Genomic DNA, 16115 nt, shown 5'->3' with positions numbered 1-16115 from the left:
TGTGTTTTTGTATACATTTTTATTTCTATTTTACTGTTTTAATTGCTTTTACCCTTTAAATTTGTTTTTAATCTTATTTATTTTTATATTGTTTTCATATTGGTTTTATATTTATGTATTTTTTGTTTTTATTCACCACCTGGTGGTGAGTTGGCTGCGATGGTGGGGGAGGATGCCGGACAGACCTGGCAGGCCCAAGCGCATTGAGCGGGTCTGCTGGGAACGTCTGGCAGAGTCTCCTGTCAGAGAGAGTTTCAATTCACACCTCCGGGAGAACTTTGAACATGTCACGAGGGAGGTGCGGGACATTGAGTCCGAGTGGACCATGTTCCGAACCTCTATTGTCGAGGCGGCTGATTGGAGCTGTGGCCGCAAGGTTGTTGGTGCCTGTCGTTGCGGTAATCCCAGAACCCGTTGGTGGACACCAGCAGTGAGGGATGCCGTCAAGCTGAAGAAGGAGTCCTATCGGGTTCTTTTGGCTCATAGGACTCCGGAGGCAGTGGACGGGTACCGACGGGCCAAGCGGTTTGCAGCTTTAGCGGTCGCGGAGGCAAAAACTCGGACATGGGAAGAGTTCGGGGAAGCCATGGAAAACGACTTCCGGACGGCTTCGAAGCGATTCTGGACCACCATACGGCGCCTCAGGAAGGGGAAGCAGTGCACTATCAACACCGTGTATGGTGCGGATGGTGTTCTGCTGACTTCGACTGCGGATGTTGTGGATCGGTGGAGGGAATACTTCGAAGACCTCCTCAATCCCACCAACACGTCTCTCTTTGAGGAAGCGGTGCCTGGGGAATCTGTAGTGGACTCTCCTATTTCTGGGGCTGAGGTCGCTGAGGTAGTTAAAAAGCTCCTCGGCGGCAAGGCCCCGGGGGTGGATGAGATCCGCCCGGAGTTCCTTAAGGCTCTGGATGCTGTGGGGCTGTCTTGGTTGACAAGACTCTGCAGCATCGCGTGGACATCGGGGGCGGTACCTCTGGATTGGCAGACCGGGGTGGTGGTCCCTCTCTTTAAGAAGGGGGACCGGAGGGTGTGTTCCAACTATCGTGGGATCACACTCCTCAGCCTTCCCGGTAAGGTTTATTCAGGTTTACTGGAGAGGAGGCTTCGCCGGATAGTCGAACCTCGGATTCAGGAGGAACAGTGTGGTTTTCATCCTGGTCGTGGAACTGTGGACCAGCTCTATACTCTCGGCAGGGTTCTTGAGGGTGCATGGGAGTTTGCCCAACCAGTCTACATGTGCTTTGTGGACTTGGAGAAGGCATTCGACCGTGTCCCTCGGGAAGTCCTGTGGGGAGTGCTCAGAGAGTATGGGGTATCGGAATGTCTTATTGTGGCAGTCCGCTCCCTGTATGATCAGTGTCAGAGCTTGGTCCGCATTGCTGGCAGTAAGTCGGACACGTTTCCAGTGAGGGTTGGACTCCGCCAAGGCTGTCCTTTGCCACCGATTCTGTTCATAACTTTTATGGACAGAATTTCTAGGCGCAGCCAAGGCGTTGAGGGGTTCCGGTTTGGTGGTCACAGGATTAGGGTTCTGCTTTTTGCAGATGATGTAGTCCTGATGGCTTCATCTGGCCGGGATCTTCAGCTCTCACTGGATCGGTTCGCAGCCGAGTGTGAAGCGACCGGAATGAGAATCAGCACCTCCAAGTCCGAGTCCATGGTTCTCGCTCGGAAAAGGGTGGAGTGCCATCTCCGGGTTGGGGAGGAGACCCTGCTCCAAGTGGAGGAGTTCAAGTACCTAAGAGTCTTGTTCACGAGTGGGGGAAGAGTGGATCGTGAGATCGACAGGCGGATCGGTGCGGCGTCTTCAGTAATGCGGACGTTGTATCGATCCGTTGTGGTGAAGAAGGAGCTGAGCCGGAAGGCAAAGCTCTCAATTTACCAGTCGATCTACGTTCCCATCCTCACCTATGGTCATGAGCTTTGGGTCATGACCGAAAGGATAAGATCACGGGTACAAGCGGCCGAAATGAGTTTCCTCCGCCGGGTGGCGGGGCTCTCCCTTAGAGATAGGGTGAGAAGCTCTGCCATCCGGGAGGAGCTCAACGTAAAGCCGCTGCTCCTCCACATCGAGAGGAGCCAGATGAAGTGGTTCGGGCATCTGGTCAGGATGCCACCCGAACGCCTCCCTAGGGATGTGTTTAGGGCACGTCCAGCTGGTAGGAGGCCACGGGGAAGACCCAGGACACGTTGGGAAGACTATGTCTCCCGGCTGGCCTGGGAACGCCTCGGGATCCCCCGGGAAGAGCTAGACGAAGTGGCTGGAGATAGGGAAGTCTGGGCTTCCCTGCTTAGGCTGCTGCCCCCGTGACCCGACCTCGGATAAGCGGAAGATGATGGATGGATGGATGGATTGTTTTTATTCAGTCATTGGTGGAGTATAATATTGTTTTTAATGTTGTTTTTAACATGGCTGTGCAGCACTTTGGAAACATTATTGTTGTTTAACTGTGCTATATAAATAAAGTGGATTGGATTGGATTGGATTGGATTGTCCTGTTTTGGTGCAACTTGCATGAACATGTGTGCCAAGTCCACTTTTCCAATCATGCTGAGGTCAGAGAAGTGTGAGCATACAGTACACGCTCATCCATCAAACCCAACATGGTATGGTTCAAACACGGTAGGGATTGCCGGTTGTAGGTACCACTGGCATGAACGAGCATACCGTGCCAAGGCTTGTCTTTTCCAATGATGCCAAAGCCAGGGGAGAGTGTTGCACCCAAGCAGAGTGCTCCATGCAGACACCTGAGGTGTTTGCTGTGTTTGAGCGTGGAAAAGTCATCTATTGTTAGAGATTGGTGTCTTATAGTGGTTTCATCGCCATTACTTTGCTGTTCCTCGTATTTGATGCTAAGCTATGTTTTGATTGTGCACACACTGGGAGAAAGTAGATTTTTTCCATGTAGTCTAACTGATTACTAACAAGACTAACACGCTTTAAAAGGAAGCTTTTTTATGCTAGTATTGTTTGTGGTGTTTCTTCATGAAAAAGGTGTTTTTGTTTTGCTTGTTTCATCCTCTACCGGCCGCGATGCGTTTGGGTCAATGTTGATCTCATGCAAACCTGACATCCGCCATACCCATTCGACCGCTACCCTTTACCCCGCCTGCTGACTTTCTAGAGCCCCATATCAGTCCCTCCTCTGTTTTTCTCTTTCTTAGTTCCCCCCAACTTGACAGTCCCCAGGGGCAAGTCCCCTTTGGTGGTCCGTGAGGGGGACACCGTGGAGCTGGAGTGCCTTGTTTCAGGAAAGCCCAAGCCCATCATCCTGTGGTCACGGGCCGACAAGGAGGCACCCATGCCGGACGGGAGCGTGCAGACGGAGACGTACGATGGTGTGCTGCGGATCGTCAACGTATCGCGGGAGATGACTGGCTCGTACCGCTGCCAGACCAGCCAGTACAACGGATTCAATGTCAAGCCCCGGGAGGCGGAGGTGGAGCTCATCGTGCAATGTGAGTGCAACTCTGATGTCATTACGTGAGGCTATTCCAGTCCACTGATTTTTCAATTCCTTTCACACCCATACAATTTTCTCCTGATGGCTCCGCCTTCTAGGCTAAAGCAACCCATCTCTATATTCTTTCATGCCACCCTAGCGAAGAGGAATTTTGTTCACGCCCCCCCCCCCCCCTTAATTATTATGCTATTGCGAACCTGTTAATAGGGGTGTCAAGATTCCATATTAATACAGGAGATCCATCCGATATTAGCAAAAAACACAAATATCAAATGATACCAGCTTGCATGTAACATCTCTGATATATGCTTCGATACGCACATTTACAAAAGATAAACATGGTGGGCTCTAGGCTACAAGGAGCCTGGCAGCTACACCACAGCAAAGCACAAACTAGTACACAAGCAAGACATACGTAATACAGTAAATTGTTAAGCCTGTTCGGCATTGTGGTGCCGGGTTCGATTCCCTCGAGGATGCGTCAAAATGAAGAACACAACAAAGGTAAGATATAACCAATTTATTTTAAATAACAGAAGGAGAGCTATAACAAAAACACTGGAGCTAACAAAAGGCAAACCAAAGACGTTAGTATGCGAACTAAGAGATACAAAATAGGAAATTAAACTGGCACGTTGGCAAACAAAAAGGAGTAAATAAAACATTTAGCATGTGAGCTAATAACAAGGTGCGTAGTGGGAGAACTCGCGAAAATAGTAGAAACTGCGTGAAAGCAAACGATCAAAACAGACGTATTGTTGCGTGAGAGCAAACTAGAGTCCCAGAAAGAATAAACAGAAGAGGCTGGCTTATAAAGGGAAGGTGATTAACAGAGAACAGGTGTGCAGGAACCGGGAGTAGCAGCTGAAACTAATAAGTAACCATGGTGATGGACTAAATGTGAAATAAACGGATCAAACGGAGAATGAGAACAAATATGGAAAAATAAACAATATGTGAAGATCCGAGTCCCGGATCGCAACATAAATGTCCTTAATTGAACAATATAGCAGTCTAAATCAACCCATTTGACAGAATAAACAAGTATCAAATAATTACAATTGCATTTTGCCTAAACACACAAAGTCTCCAATACAGTAACGTATTACAAAATATCCAGTTACAAAGGTGTCCATAAGACAGTGGCCAAGTGGTTAGAGTGTCCGCCCTGAGATCGGTAGGTTGGGAGTTCAAACCCCGGCCGAATCATACCAAAGACTATAAAAAAAAATGGGACCCATTGCCTCCCTGCTTGACACTCAGCATCAAGGGTTGGAATTGGGGGTTAAATCCCCATAAATGATTCCCGGGCGCGGCACCGCTGCTGCCCACTACTCCCCTCACTTCCCAGGGGATGATCAAGGGGATGGGTCAAATGCAGAGGACAAATTTCACCACACCTAGTGTGTGTGTGACAATCATTGGTACTTTAACTTTAACTTTTACATTCGACTTACGGCATCATGAGCTTAGCTTCATGAATGATTGTGGCCACAAACAAAGGATGCAACAACAACCGATGTAGACCGAACCTAATCAGTGGACTGTCTTCAGCTGCACCCTATTTAGATAAATAGATAATACTTTATTGATTCCTTCAGGAGAGTTACCTCAGGAAAATGTATATTCCAGCAACAGTGTACAGAATTGAGATCAAATTTAAAAAGTAAAAAGTAAATACTGGGGGTATGAATGGAAATAAAATAGCAATAAGAATAAATATAAAAAGCAACGATAAGAATAAAAATATAACAGTAAAAATTTGAATATAACAAGAGAAACTAGGCAGTAGTGACCATTTTATGAAAATGCATTGCACTGTCAATTGCATTGTTTTTTTTTTCAGTTTGTGTCAGTATTATTATTATTATTATTATTATTATTATTATTATCATTATTATTATTATTATTATTATTATTATTATTATCACTGCCCCACAGAGAGGAGTTGTACAGTCTGATGGTTTGTGGGACAAAGGAGTTTTTGAGTCTATTAGTCCTGCACTTGGGATGAAGCAGTCTAGCACTGAACAGGCTCCTCTGGCTAATGATAACGCTATGCAGAGGGTGACTGGCATCATCCAGGATGCTCACTATTTTGTCCACAGTCCTCTTCTCTGCCACCGTCACCAGTGAGTCTAGTTTTATTCCGATTGTAGAGCCGGTCCGCCTGATCAGGTTTTCCAGTCTGGAACTGTCCTTCTTAGATGTACTGCCCCACCCCCAGTAAATGTACCACAGACAAAAAGTGCATATCGTAAATGGTGGAAAAATACTAAAGCAAATTAGCACCAAAACATTGTCATTAAAAGCTGTGGCTGTGGATAACCTCCCGTTGATGTTTTTTTTTATTCTTTATTTATTTATTTTTTTTTTTTAAGTCAGCTAATTGTGTGAATGTCATGCAAGTGGCACTTGACGCACTGTTGTTTACTATCTACTCATTGGAAAATGAATGCTGTTACAATCCTTCCTGCTGTTACAATATTGGTTGTGTTGTCGCAACAGCCTTTTTCAAACACGACCATGTGGTCTAAGACAGCTACATCTCTCCCGTCCAAAGGCAAAACCCAGTAACTCAATTTTGGTCAAAACTGAGCTGATAATAATTTTGGAGTTCCAAGGTGATATGCTTTACATTAGTGTATGCGATATTGTAATTTGTTCCGTAAGTAAGCTGTTACACGCATGACAGGACCTAGCAACTACCACATAACCGCGTAGATACAACACAAAAGCCTAGTATCTCAAGGCACCAATCGGAGCCTCTTTGTCAGTCGCCTTATTGTCTTTAATGAGACATTTGCACAAATGGGGGCCGACGGTCAACCTGATTATGTGATATTATGGCACGAGGGGATATTTGGAAGATTGGCCCAGGACGTTGCAAGCACCTTCATTAAATGTATTGTTCTTGATTCTTCCCCTTGCATACTCTTTTGGGCAGATAACTGTGGAGGTTAAAATAAAAACTGGACGCTGTACACGGCTCTTGTCCAATGTGCAAACGCAGAATGGGGCCCACCCGAGATTGTGATAAAATATCTGGAGAAAGGGCACACGTTCATGAGAGCAGATTCAATCCATGGCTCAATCGGCAAGAAAATGAAAGCTCAAGAAAACATTTATATGTTTGATGACTGTGTAGATCTTTGTAAGACAGCATCAAGATAGATTGGTTTTCCTTTGTTTTCTCAAAATCAGCTAGAAGTGACTTACTAGGTTTTGCCTTTGGACGGGAGATCTTCCATTAGACCTTCTCATGCACTCTAAATTATTGTTAAAGTTTGCCCTGACTGTATTTAGAGTGCAGTTCTTTTGGAGGATTTGTCATAGCAAAGTGAACCGCTCAGTTTTGAAAGCGACCATAGCACATCTCCTCCCAGGAGCACCGCTCTCTGCTCCCTCTTTCCTTGATAGGCGCCACCCTCTGATTTCCTCACCGCCAATTAGCATGTGGCTAATTTATTCTCCAACCAGCATTCATTTGCTATTCATTTATGGAGATTTGAATGGAATATTTCCGACGATGAATGTCGAGGGATTCAGAGCAGCGTCACTCATTTAGAAGCAGTGTATAAAGGCAAGAGTGATGGAGGTGACAGAGAGGAAAATGAAAGCAAGCCGTGCATGCGTTTGGCGTCGCCTCATGGTAGTAGTAGTCAACAACTCATGTATACATTTTACACGCCGCCTTTTTTGCTGCATGTGACTACGCAAGTGCTAAGAAGTGTACTGCTATTAAAGCACCAGTAAGAAACAAGTGGCTTTAATTGACTGTAGGGCCCCTCCAACTGCTGTGAGTGACTGTGGCAGCAATACAAACAATTTAAATTAACTTTTTTTTTAAATAACATGTTAACTCATGTGATTAATCCCAAAAATATATTGCATTATCAGGAACACGCTTGCATTAATCAGGCAATTTATTTTGACCGCACAAGTTCTTTTACCTTACTTTAACTTTTAAATGGTCAAGAACCAGATCAATGCATACTACATTGCGAAACGTGCGTGAGGAGAAGCCGACTGGTGTGCTTGGCAGCAAATTTCACTCAAAAATACAGCTTGAAAGAACTTCAGCTAAAATTGTTACCAAGTTTTAGTAAAAAAAATTACATGCATGCAAGTAAAATGTAAACAACTTTCCCGCATGACTTTCTGACAATAGGATTGTGTCTGTGTACAAATATTGGGGTCTTTTCTCAAGCAAATTGTATTTATGCAAGCGAGTAATCACCTGTGATTAATCATGATTAATCCAAATGTTAAAATATGATTAGTCTGATTCAAACAATAATAATTTGACAGCCCTCCTTTGACAAATGCATATGACCAGGTACTTTTTGTTTTAGTGCTGGTACACGGCTAGAAATAACAACAATTGCTATAGCTTACTGTGTTTCCTGCAGAGCGGCAATCTACTAATGGCGACAGGGTGTGGCCGAGGCGCTATCAAGGCATTGTTATTTGCATTGTTATTTTATTTGTAGTATTTTGAAGAAAAGCTTCAAGGGCCTGGGGGTGAATGGGATTGGCCTGGAGTTCTTTAAGGCAGTGGTTCTCAACCTTTTTTCAGTGATGTACCCTCTGTGAACATTTGTTTAATTCAAGTACCCCCTAATCAGAGCAAAGCATTTTTGGTTGAAGAAAAGAGATAAACAAGTAAAATACAGTACTATGTCATCAGTTTCTGATTTATTAAATTGTATAACAGTGCAAAATATTGCTCATTTGTAGTGGTCTTTCTTGAACTATTTGGAAAAAAAGATATAAAAATAACTGATTGATTGTGGCGGTCTGTTCTCTGTATGATCAGTGTCAGAGCTTGGTCACCATTGCCGGCAGAAAGTCGGACCTGTTTCCAGTGAGGGTTGGACTCTGGCAGGGCTGCCCTTTGTCACCGATTCTTTCATAACTTTTATGGACAACATTTCTAGGGACAGTCAGGTATCCGGTTTAATGACTGCAGGATTAGGTCTCTGCTTTTCGCAGATGATGTAGCCCTGATGGCTTCATCTGGCTAGGATCTTCAGCTTGCACTGGAACTGTTCGCAGCAGAGTGTTAAGCGACTGGGATGAGAATCAGCACCTCCAAGTTCGTGTGCATGGTTCTTACCCTAAAAAAGTTCAGTGCCATCTCCGTGTTGGGGAAGAGCTCTTGCCGTAAGTAGGAGAGTTCAAGTACCTCAGAGTTGTGTTTACAAGTGAGGGAAGAGTGCATTGTGAGATCAACAGGCGGATCGCTGCGGTGTCTTCAGTAATGCGGAGGCTGTATTGATCCGTTATGGTGAAGAGGAAGCTGAGCCGGAAGGCAAAGCTCTCAATTTACTGGTCGATCTACTTTTCTATCCTCACCTATGGTAATGAGCTTTTGGTAATGACCGAAAGGACAAGGTCACGGGGACAAGCGGCTGAAATTAGTTTCCTCCACCGGCTGAAGGTGATATCCCTTACAAATAGAGTGAGAAGCTCTGTCATCTGGGAGGGAGCTCAAAGTAAAGCCTTTGCTCCTCCACATCGAGAGGGGCCAGATGAGGTGGTTCGGGCATCTGGTCAGGGGGGTGTTTAGGGGACGTCAGACCGGTAGGAGGACATGAGGAGGACCGAGGACACGTTAACCACTAGGCCACCTACTCAGTGGCATAGTGGTTAGAGTGTCCTCCCTGAGATCGGTAGGTTAGGAGTTCAAACCTTGGCCGAGTCATACCAAAGACTATAAAAAAATGGGACCCATTGTCTCCCTGCTTGGCACTCAGCATCAAGGGTTGTAATTGGGCGTTAAATCACCATAAAGGATCCCCAGGCACGGCACCGATGCTGCCCATTGCTCCCATCACTTCCCAGGGGGTGATCAAGGGGATGGGTCGAATGCAGAGGACAAATTTCACCACACCTAGTGTGTGTGACAATCATTGGTATTTTAACTTTAACTTAAGAAAACTCTGTCTCCCGGTTTTCCTGGAAAGGCCTCGGGATGGACAAAGTAGCTGGGGAGTGGGAGGTCTGGATTTCTCTGCTTAAGCTTCTGCCCCCGCGACCCGACCTCGGATCAGCGGAAGATAATGGATGGATGACATTTTTAGCTACAGGTGTACCTACTTACTATTATGCAGTGGAAAAGTCAGATGTCACAGATTGCACAACACAATTACATACTACTATAAACAAGTACACTAACTTTATTGCTACTTATCTCAAAGTAGGTACTAATAGGTACTTTTTTAGTACTAATACACGGATAGAAATGACTAAAATAAACATCCATGCTAAAGCTAGCTGCGGCGTAGCTCTGGAACGTCGCAGTATTTCCCTCCACAGTGTCCACTTTGCTGCAGTGCTCCATTTTCTAGCCGCCTTAAGTCTTGTCTTGGATAAAACACTTACTCTTATACAAGCAAATAAATACAGAAGATCTCATCATTGTTGTTTTGTTCCTATTGAATGATGCATTCAAAGCAACAAGGTTTATGCCGTATCCCTCTGAAGTGTCAACAGACCACTGAAGAAGCTCATCCTACATCACCATGGCAACCGCAGATACGCTATTCTCTGTATTTAAAACCATCTTAACATCCAAATCTTATTTTGGACTCAAATGAAAGTAATTTTTAACTTAGCTATCCAAATTCCATGCACCTTAAAGAGCAGACAGTTCTATGTTTAACAGCAAACGCTCGAAGCTCATCCAGGATTTTAATACGCAATAATTCAACTAACACTGCTTCTTTGCAGAAAAACAACATGATGGAAGTTTCATTGTGTTTTTTGCTATGGTGCTCCGTTCCAGCTAGCGCATTCCCCTCAGTGCCGGGTTAAGAGAATTAATTAGATTTTGACGAGCTTTGAAGAAGACTGTGTGGATGTAATTTTAGTTTTTTTTGTTTTTCCCGCTGAATTGATTATGATTGCACAGTTGTGGCGGCGCATATTAAAGGTCAGCTGCTTTGCTTCGCTGACAACACAAAGAGTAAACAAAGATTTACATTGTTAAGACAGTATTTTGCCACCAGCACTGAAAAGATGAATTTCTAATCAAAAGTGTAGAATTGACTTCCCCCTCTCCTTGAAGCCCATCTTGTAAATGTAAGCAGCACATTAAAATATCTGCAGTTAGCGCCATAACGGAGCGTGGTTATTTGGGGAGCAGTAGGAACTGAGTGAAATTACAGCATGTGGGACATTTATCTCAGGGCGCCACCGTAATTAGAGCGAAGAAAACGACTAAATAACAACTCCAGCTCACAGGCTTTTTCACACACAGTTCTTTTCCCTTCAACGCCTCACAAATGTGACAGAAATCTGATTTACATGAAGTATTATTTTGTTTAAACATAGTAACTGGCTGCTGAATGGACGCCAAAGCAGCAGGTGGCACAGGAGCTCCTAAACCTGAGACCTTATCAGCAGAGGTGGGTAGAGTAGCCAGAAATTGTACTCAAGTAAGAGTACTGTTACTTTAGAGATTTCTTACTCAAGTAAAAGTAAGGAGAAGTCACCCAAATATTTACTTGAGTAAAAATAAAAAGTATGTTGTGAAAAAACTACTCAAGTACTGAGTAACTGATGAGTAACCTGATTACGGCAACAAATAATGCACAAAAACATAAAAATAGCAATGAGCAAATTCAGAGCCAGGAATATCTCTTAAGCAACTAAAACAATAATATATATTAAATAATAGTACATTAAAATAAGATTTAAAAAATGGCACATTGAGCCACAATAACTTAACAGCACCATAGCCTCAGTAGTCATTCATTGATTTGATTGATTGATTGATTGATTAAAACTTGTATTAGTAGATTGCACAGTACAGTACATATTCCGTACAATTGACCACTAAATGGTAACACCCCGATAAGTTTTTCAACGTTTATCAATTACTTAGTAAATGACCAAGTCGAGGTGATCTACCTCATATATACATATACATACACACACATATATACACACACATATCATTTATACACACACATATCATACATACACACACATATCATATATACACACACATATCATTTATACACACACATCTCATACATACACACACAAATCATTTATACACACACATATCATATATATACAGAGGTGGGTAGTAACGCGCTACATTTACTCCGTTACATCTACTTGAGTAACTTTTGGGATAAATTGTACTTCTACGAGTAGTTTTTATGCAACATACTTTTACTTTTACTTGAGTATATTTATAGAGAAGAAACGCTACTTTTCCTCCTTTCCATTTATCTACATTCAGCTTGCTTCTCGCTACTTTTTTTAATCGATCTATTAATGTTTGTTTTGGTTAATGACAGAGCTTCAAAGTAGAATCCACGCATGCCTGCGTTTCACCAATCACATGCAGTCACTGGTGACGTTGGACCAATCAAACAGAGCCAGGCGGTCACATGACCCGATTTATACAAGTTGAAAAACTTATTGGGGTGTTACCATTTAGTGGTCAATTGTACGGATTATGTACTGTACTGTGCAATCTACTAATAAAAGTTTCAATCAATCAATCAAAAGTGTAAAGGAAAAAAGACACTTTTTATTTCAACCGTACTTCCCGTCATAAGCCTAAAGACTGATCGCACAGTTCCTGTCTTCACAATAAAAGTGCCGCTCCATCGCGCCTGCGCTAACAAAATAAGAGTCTCCAAAAGCCAGCGCAAACAAGCTAGCAAGCCACGGAGTTTGCCGCCAATGTATTTCTTGTAAAGTGTATAAAAACGAATATGGAAGTTGGACAAATAAGATGCCAAAAACCAACGACTTTCATGTGGTATTAGACAGAAAATAGGAACTTTTTTTCTCCTCCATTTGAAAACGTGAACGTTTTATTCTAATCATTGCAAGCATGGCCGGCTCTACGCAGGGGCAAGAGGGGGCAGAGCCCCTTTAATTAAATGTCTTGCCCCCTCATCAAAATTTGAGAAAGCAAATTTTAATAAACTCACAAAATTACTACATTAGAAGTTGACAAAATTATCTGCACTAGCGGAAAAATCCGCCGAAAAAGGGACACACACGATATAGTAGTGTCGGCTTCCCTCTCATCCCTCCCTCCGCTGTGCGTGTATTCACCATTCCACAGGCTGCGCAGCAGACACATACCCGCACACACCCCTCACCCTCAGTAAACATCCAATCACTGTTGCAGTATGAAAATAAAAGAAAAGGAAAAGTTGTCTACATTTATCATATACTTGTTAGGATCGGTGTATTTGTGTAGTCTTATCTGTCATAAACACGTTTATCGTCGCGGACTTTCGGTGCTACGGAGTTCCTTTTTTTTTTTTTTTTTTACAACTTGACGAGAGCAGTGACAGCGGAGGCTCTGAGCAGCAATGGTTTGGAAGGCAGAGAGCCTCCACTGTCCCTGTAACAAGCTACAAGTAATTTACGATGCTGTTAATGACGGTAAAAATGAAACATAAGGTATATATCCTGCTTAGCAGTCCTCCTTTGCTGTCCTCTGTTCAGAGCGGAGTCCCTAGCAATGGCCCGTTTTACTTAGCAATGGTCTGGTAATCGACTGCTGGAATTCTTTTTCTGTTGTTTTTCTTGTAATTCTACATAGTCAACCTTTAATGTTTCAATCTACAGAGAAATGAGAGAGTGGAGAGAAAGGAGTTTTTGAGCTGTTAAGTTGCCAACCCAAAAAAAAAAATACAAAAAAATATGTATATATAAAAGAAAAAAATGTTCTACTGTATATCTGTTCTGTTTTATAAATTAGTTTGAGATTATTTTTTATCATTATTCATTCGACTACCTTTCAGTTTTGTAAATATTGACTGTAGTGTGTGAAGTCCTACTTTGGGTCAAAATTTATTTGAGAGTTACGCGATCCAGTTAGAATAAATGTTATGTTGTTGGTTGATAAAATCTGGATGAAGGATCTTTTATTTTATTTTATTCATTTATTTTTGTTTTTATTTTTCAGTTTCCCCCCCTGAGGGATTGCCACCTTATTGTGGTCAGGGGGGTTGCGTGCCTCAGTGACCGTAAGAGCTATACCAGCAGGAGCTTAGTTTTCAGGTGGGACACCCAAGTTGGACAGGTCTGAAGGTAGAGGCCTGACAAAGTGCAATCCACTACTCCAGGTTGGGGTTGGACACATAGCCAAAGACCCCTTTCAATGAAGAAAGCAGCGTTACTATAAGCACAGAAAAAAAGTGCTGGAGCATGATGTGTACACATGATGCCCCCTTCACATTTCTGACTGCCCCGTCATATAAGCATGCCTAGAACCGCCCCTGATTGCAAGTCACCAGAATCAGGTAATACACCAACTTATATTCTTGTCTTCATGAAAGATAGGAATCTATATGTTAAACATGCAAATATATTCATTAAAACACCTTCAAGATGTCAACAAAAACGGCAAAATTAATAAATATAAATTATATACTGTATATATAAATGTATGTATGTATATGTATATATATATATATATATATATATATATATATATATATATATATATATATATATATATATATATATATATATATATATATATATATATATATATATATATATATTTAATATATATATATACATATATGCATATATATGTATATATATATATATGTATATATATGTAGGTGTGGGAAAAAAAATCACAAGACTACTTCATCTCTACAGATCTGTTTCATGAGGGGTTCCCTCAATCATCAGGAGATTTTAATGGAAGCATTCACATACAATGGTTTATATAGAGCACAGAGTGGGTGGGTACAGCCAGGCGTAGGGTGTGGTGATTGGCTCATGTGTTATCTAGGAGGTGTTTCCTTCTGTGGCGGCATGTTGAAATGATTTCACTGCGCTTGTTGAGGGATGATAAATCTGGATGATATATAATAAACAGTTTCTCTTTTAAGCATAGGTTGCATCTTTTATTACCACTGTTGTAAGGTGTGCTGGATGCAAGAATTTGCCATGTTATTGAATATTCAACATTATTGTCTTTGAGGTTCCAAATGTGTTTGCTGAGTTCTGTAGAATTCTGCAAAGTCTGGTTTCTAAAGGAGGCGTTGTGATTATTCCATCTTGTTTTGAACGCTCCTTCGGTTAATCCTACGTACGTGTCGGATGTGTTAATGTCCTTGCGTATTACCTTTGCTTGGTAAACGACTGATGTCTGTAAGCACCTTCCGTTGAGAGGGCAATCAGGTTTCTTGCGACAGTTACATTCATTATTGGTTTCAGAGTCGTTTAGTCTGGGGGTAGGCAGTCCTTTTGCAATTGCTTTGTTGTGGTTTGAAATGATTTGTTGCATGTTGTTCATACAGCTGTAGCTCAATTTAATGTTGTTCTTGTTGAATATTTTTCTTAGGGTGTTGCCTTTGGGGAAGTGTTTGTCGATCAGAGCGAGGAACTTGCGGCCGATGTTGGTTGAGACGTCTTTGCTGAATGGCGGATTGTACCAGATGATGTTGTTTCGTTTTCTGCTCTTTTTTGGTTGGTTTCCTGGAGTGGGTTCATAGGTGAGGGTGAAGTTGTATCCGCTTTCATCAAGTGCTTTCTGGTACGGGGGGGTTGCTTGGTCGAATTCAGCTTTGCTGGATGACAGCATCGATAGTCTTTTATTAATTCCGGTAGGTATTCTTTTGGTGGTGGTGGGTGGGTGGTTGCTGTCATGGTGCACGTATTGGAGTGTTGTGTTGGGTTTCGTGAATGGTTGGTAGCTGTTATTTCTCAGGTTGAAAGTGACGTCGAGGAAGTTGACGGTTTGCTTGTTGGCTTCAATCGTGATCCGTAGGCCGTTTTCTTTGAAGATTTGGCATATGCGCTTCTTGGTGTTCTCGCTGCTCCTTGGCGAGGCGCGGCACACTGCCAGTCCGTCATCACGGTAAATACCAAGGTTCAGGTTGAGGCTAGCAAGCTGGGAGAGGAGGAAACTCCCAACGAGTTCGCACGTTTCTGCTCCGTCAAAACTCCCCATAGTAACGTCAAACGTTGAATTGTTCTTTTTTTGCCATGGTGTACTGTTGTGGATGAGTATGGAGTTCTTTGCGTGGATGATGATGTTTCTTTCGTTGCCCGTGATTGAGTCGTAGTCCGAGGCGAAGTTTAGTGCTTGGGTCAGTAGGTCTTGCGTGATGGAAGGGTAAAATTATTCGATGTCGAAGGAGATAAAGTTGTATTGTTGTTTGTCTTGGATGTTGTTAAACCATTTGATTACTGCTGCTGTATTTCTCCATTGGTTGAGTGGTGTTTTGTCCTTGATTTTTGCGTTGATTCTGTCCAGGATTATTTTGCTGATTTTTCCTATTTCGGATTTAGTTGGGTTTATTAGTCGGCATGTTGGGTTATTTGCGAAGTTGGGTTTGTGGTCCTTCAATGTGATGAAGGCTTCTTTGTTGGCTTTGGCGTCCACCCTGTCCTCAATATTCAGTTCGGTTGCGATCCGCTTGTTTTCCAGGTGGATGTTCTGTAAAGTGTTGGGTTGCGCTTTTTTGTATGATTTGGTGATGCTTTTGTCCAGTAAAGAGTTATGTTCTGGTATGTCCACAACAAAGCAATTGCAAAAGGACTGCCTACCCCCAGACTAAACGACTCTGAAACCAATAATGAATGTAACTGTCGCAAGAAACCTGATTGCCCTCTCAACGGAAGGTGCTTACAGACATCAGT

At 42.7% G+C, this 16115-nt stretch overlaps 1 protein-coding gene across 6 annotated transcripts in view; it reads left to right on the top strand.

Annotated features, from left to right (window-relative positions):
- The window catches only part of LOC133553186 (MAM domain-containing glycosylphosphatidylinositol anchor protein 2-like), a 557311-nt gene that overhangs the window by 355497 nt on the left and 185699 nt on the right, over positions 1–16115 (top strand). For 3 of the 6 annotated variants that reach the window (XM_061901107.1, XM_061901106.1, XM_061901110.1), the window contains exon 9: positions 3145–3465. The exons of 1 other annotated variant lie outside the window; for it this stretch is intronic. In XM_061901107.1, the coding sequence (XP_061757091.1) occupies positions 3145–3465 (321 nt within the window). The remainder of the gene's footprint in view (positions 1–3144; positions 3466–16115) is intronic. 2 more of the 6 variants (XM_061901109.1, XM_061901108.1) reach the window with 1 other exon arrangement.

Source organism: Nerophis ophidion, linkage group LG05, assembly GCF_033978795.1.
Source record: "Nerophis ophidion isolate RoL-2023_Sa linkage group LG05, RoL_Noph_v1.0, whole genome shotgun sequence".
Taxonomy (NCBI): Eukaryota; Metazoa; Chordata; class Actinopteri; order Syngnathiformes; family Syngnathidae; genus Nerophis; species Nerophis ophidion.
This window is presented reverse-complemented; position numbering and strand designations above follow the sequence as displayed.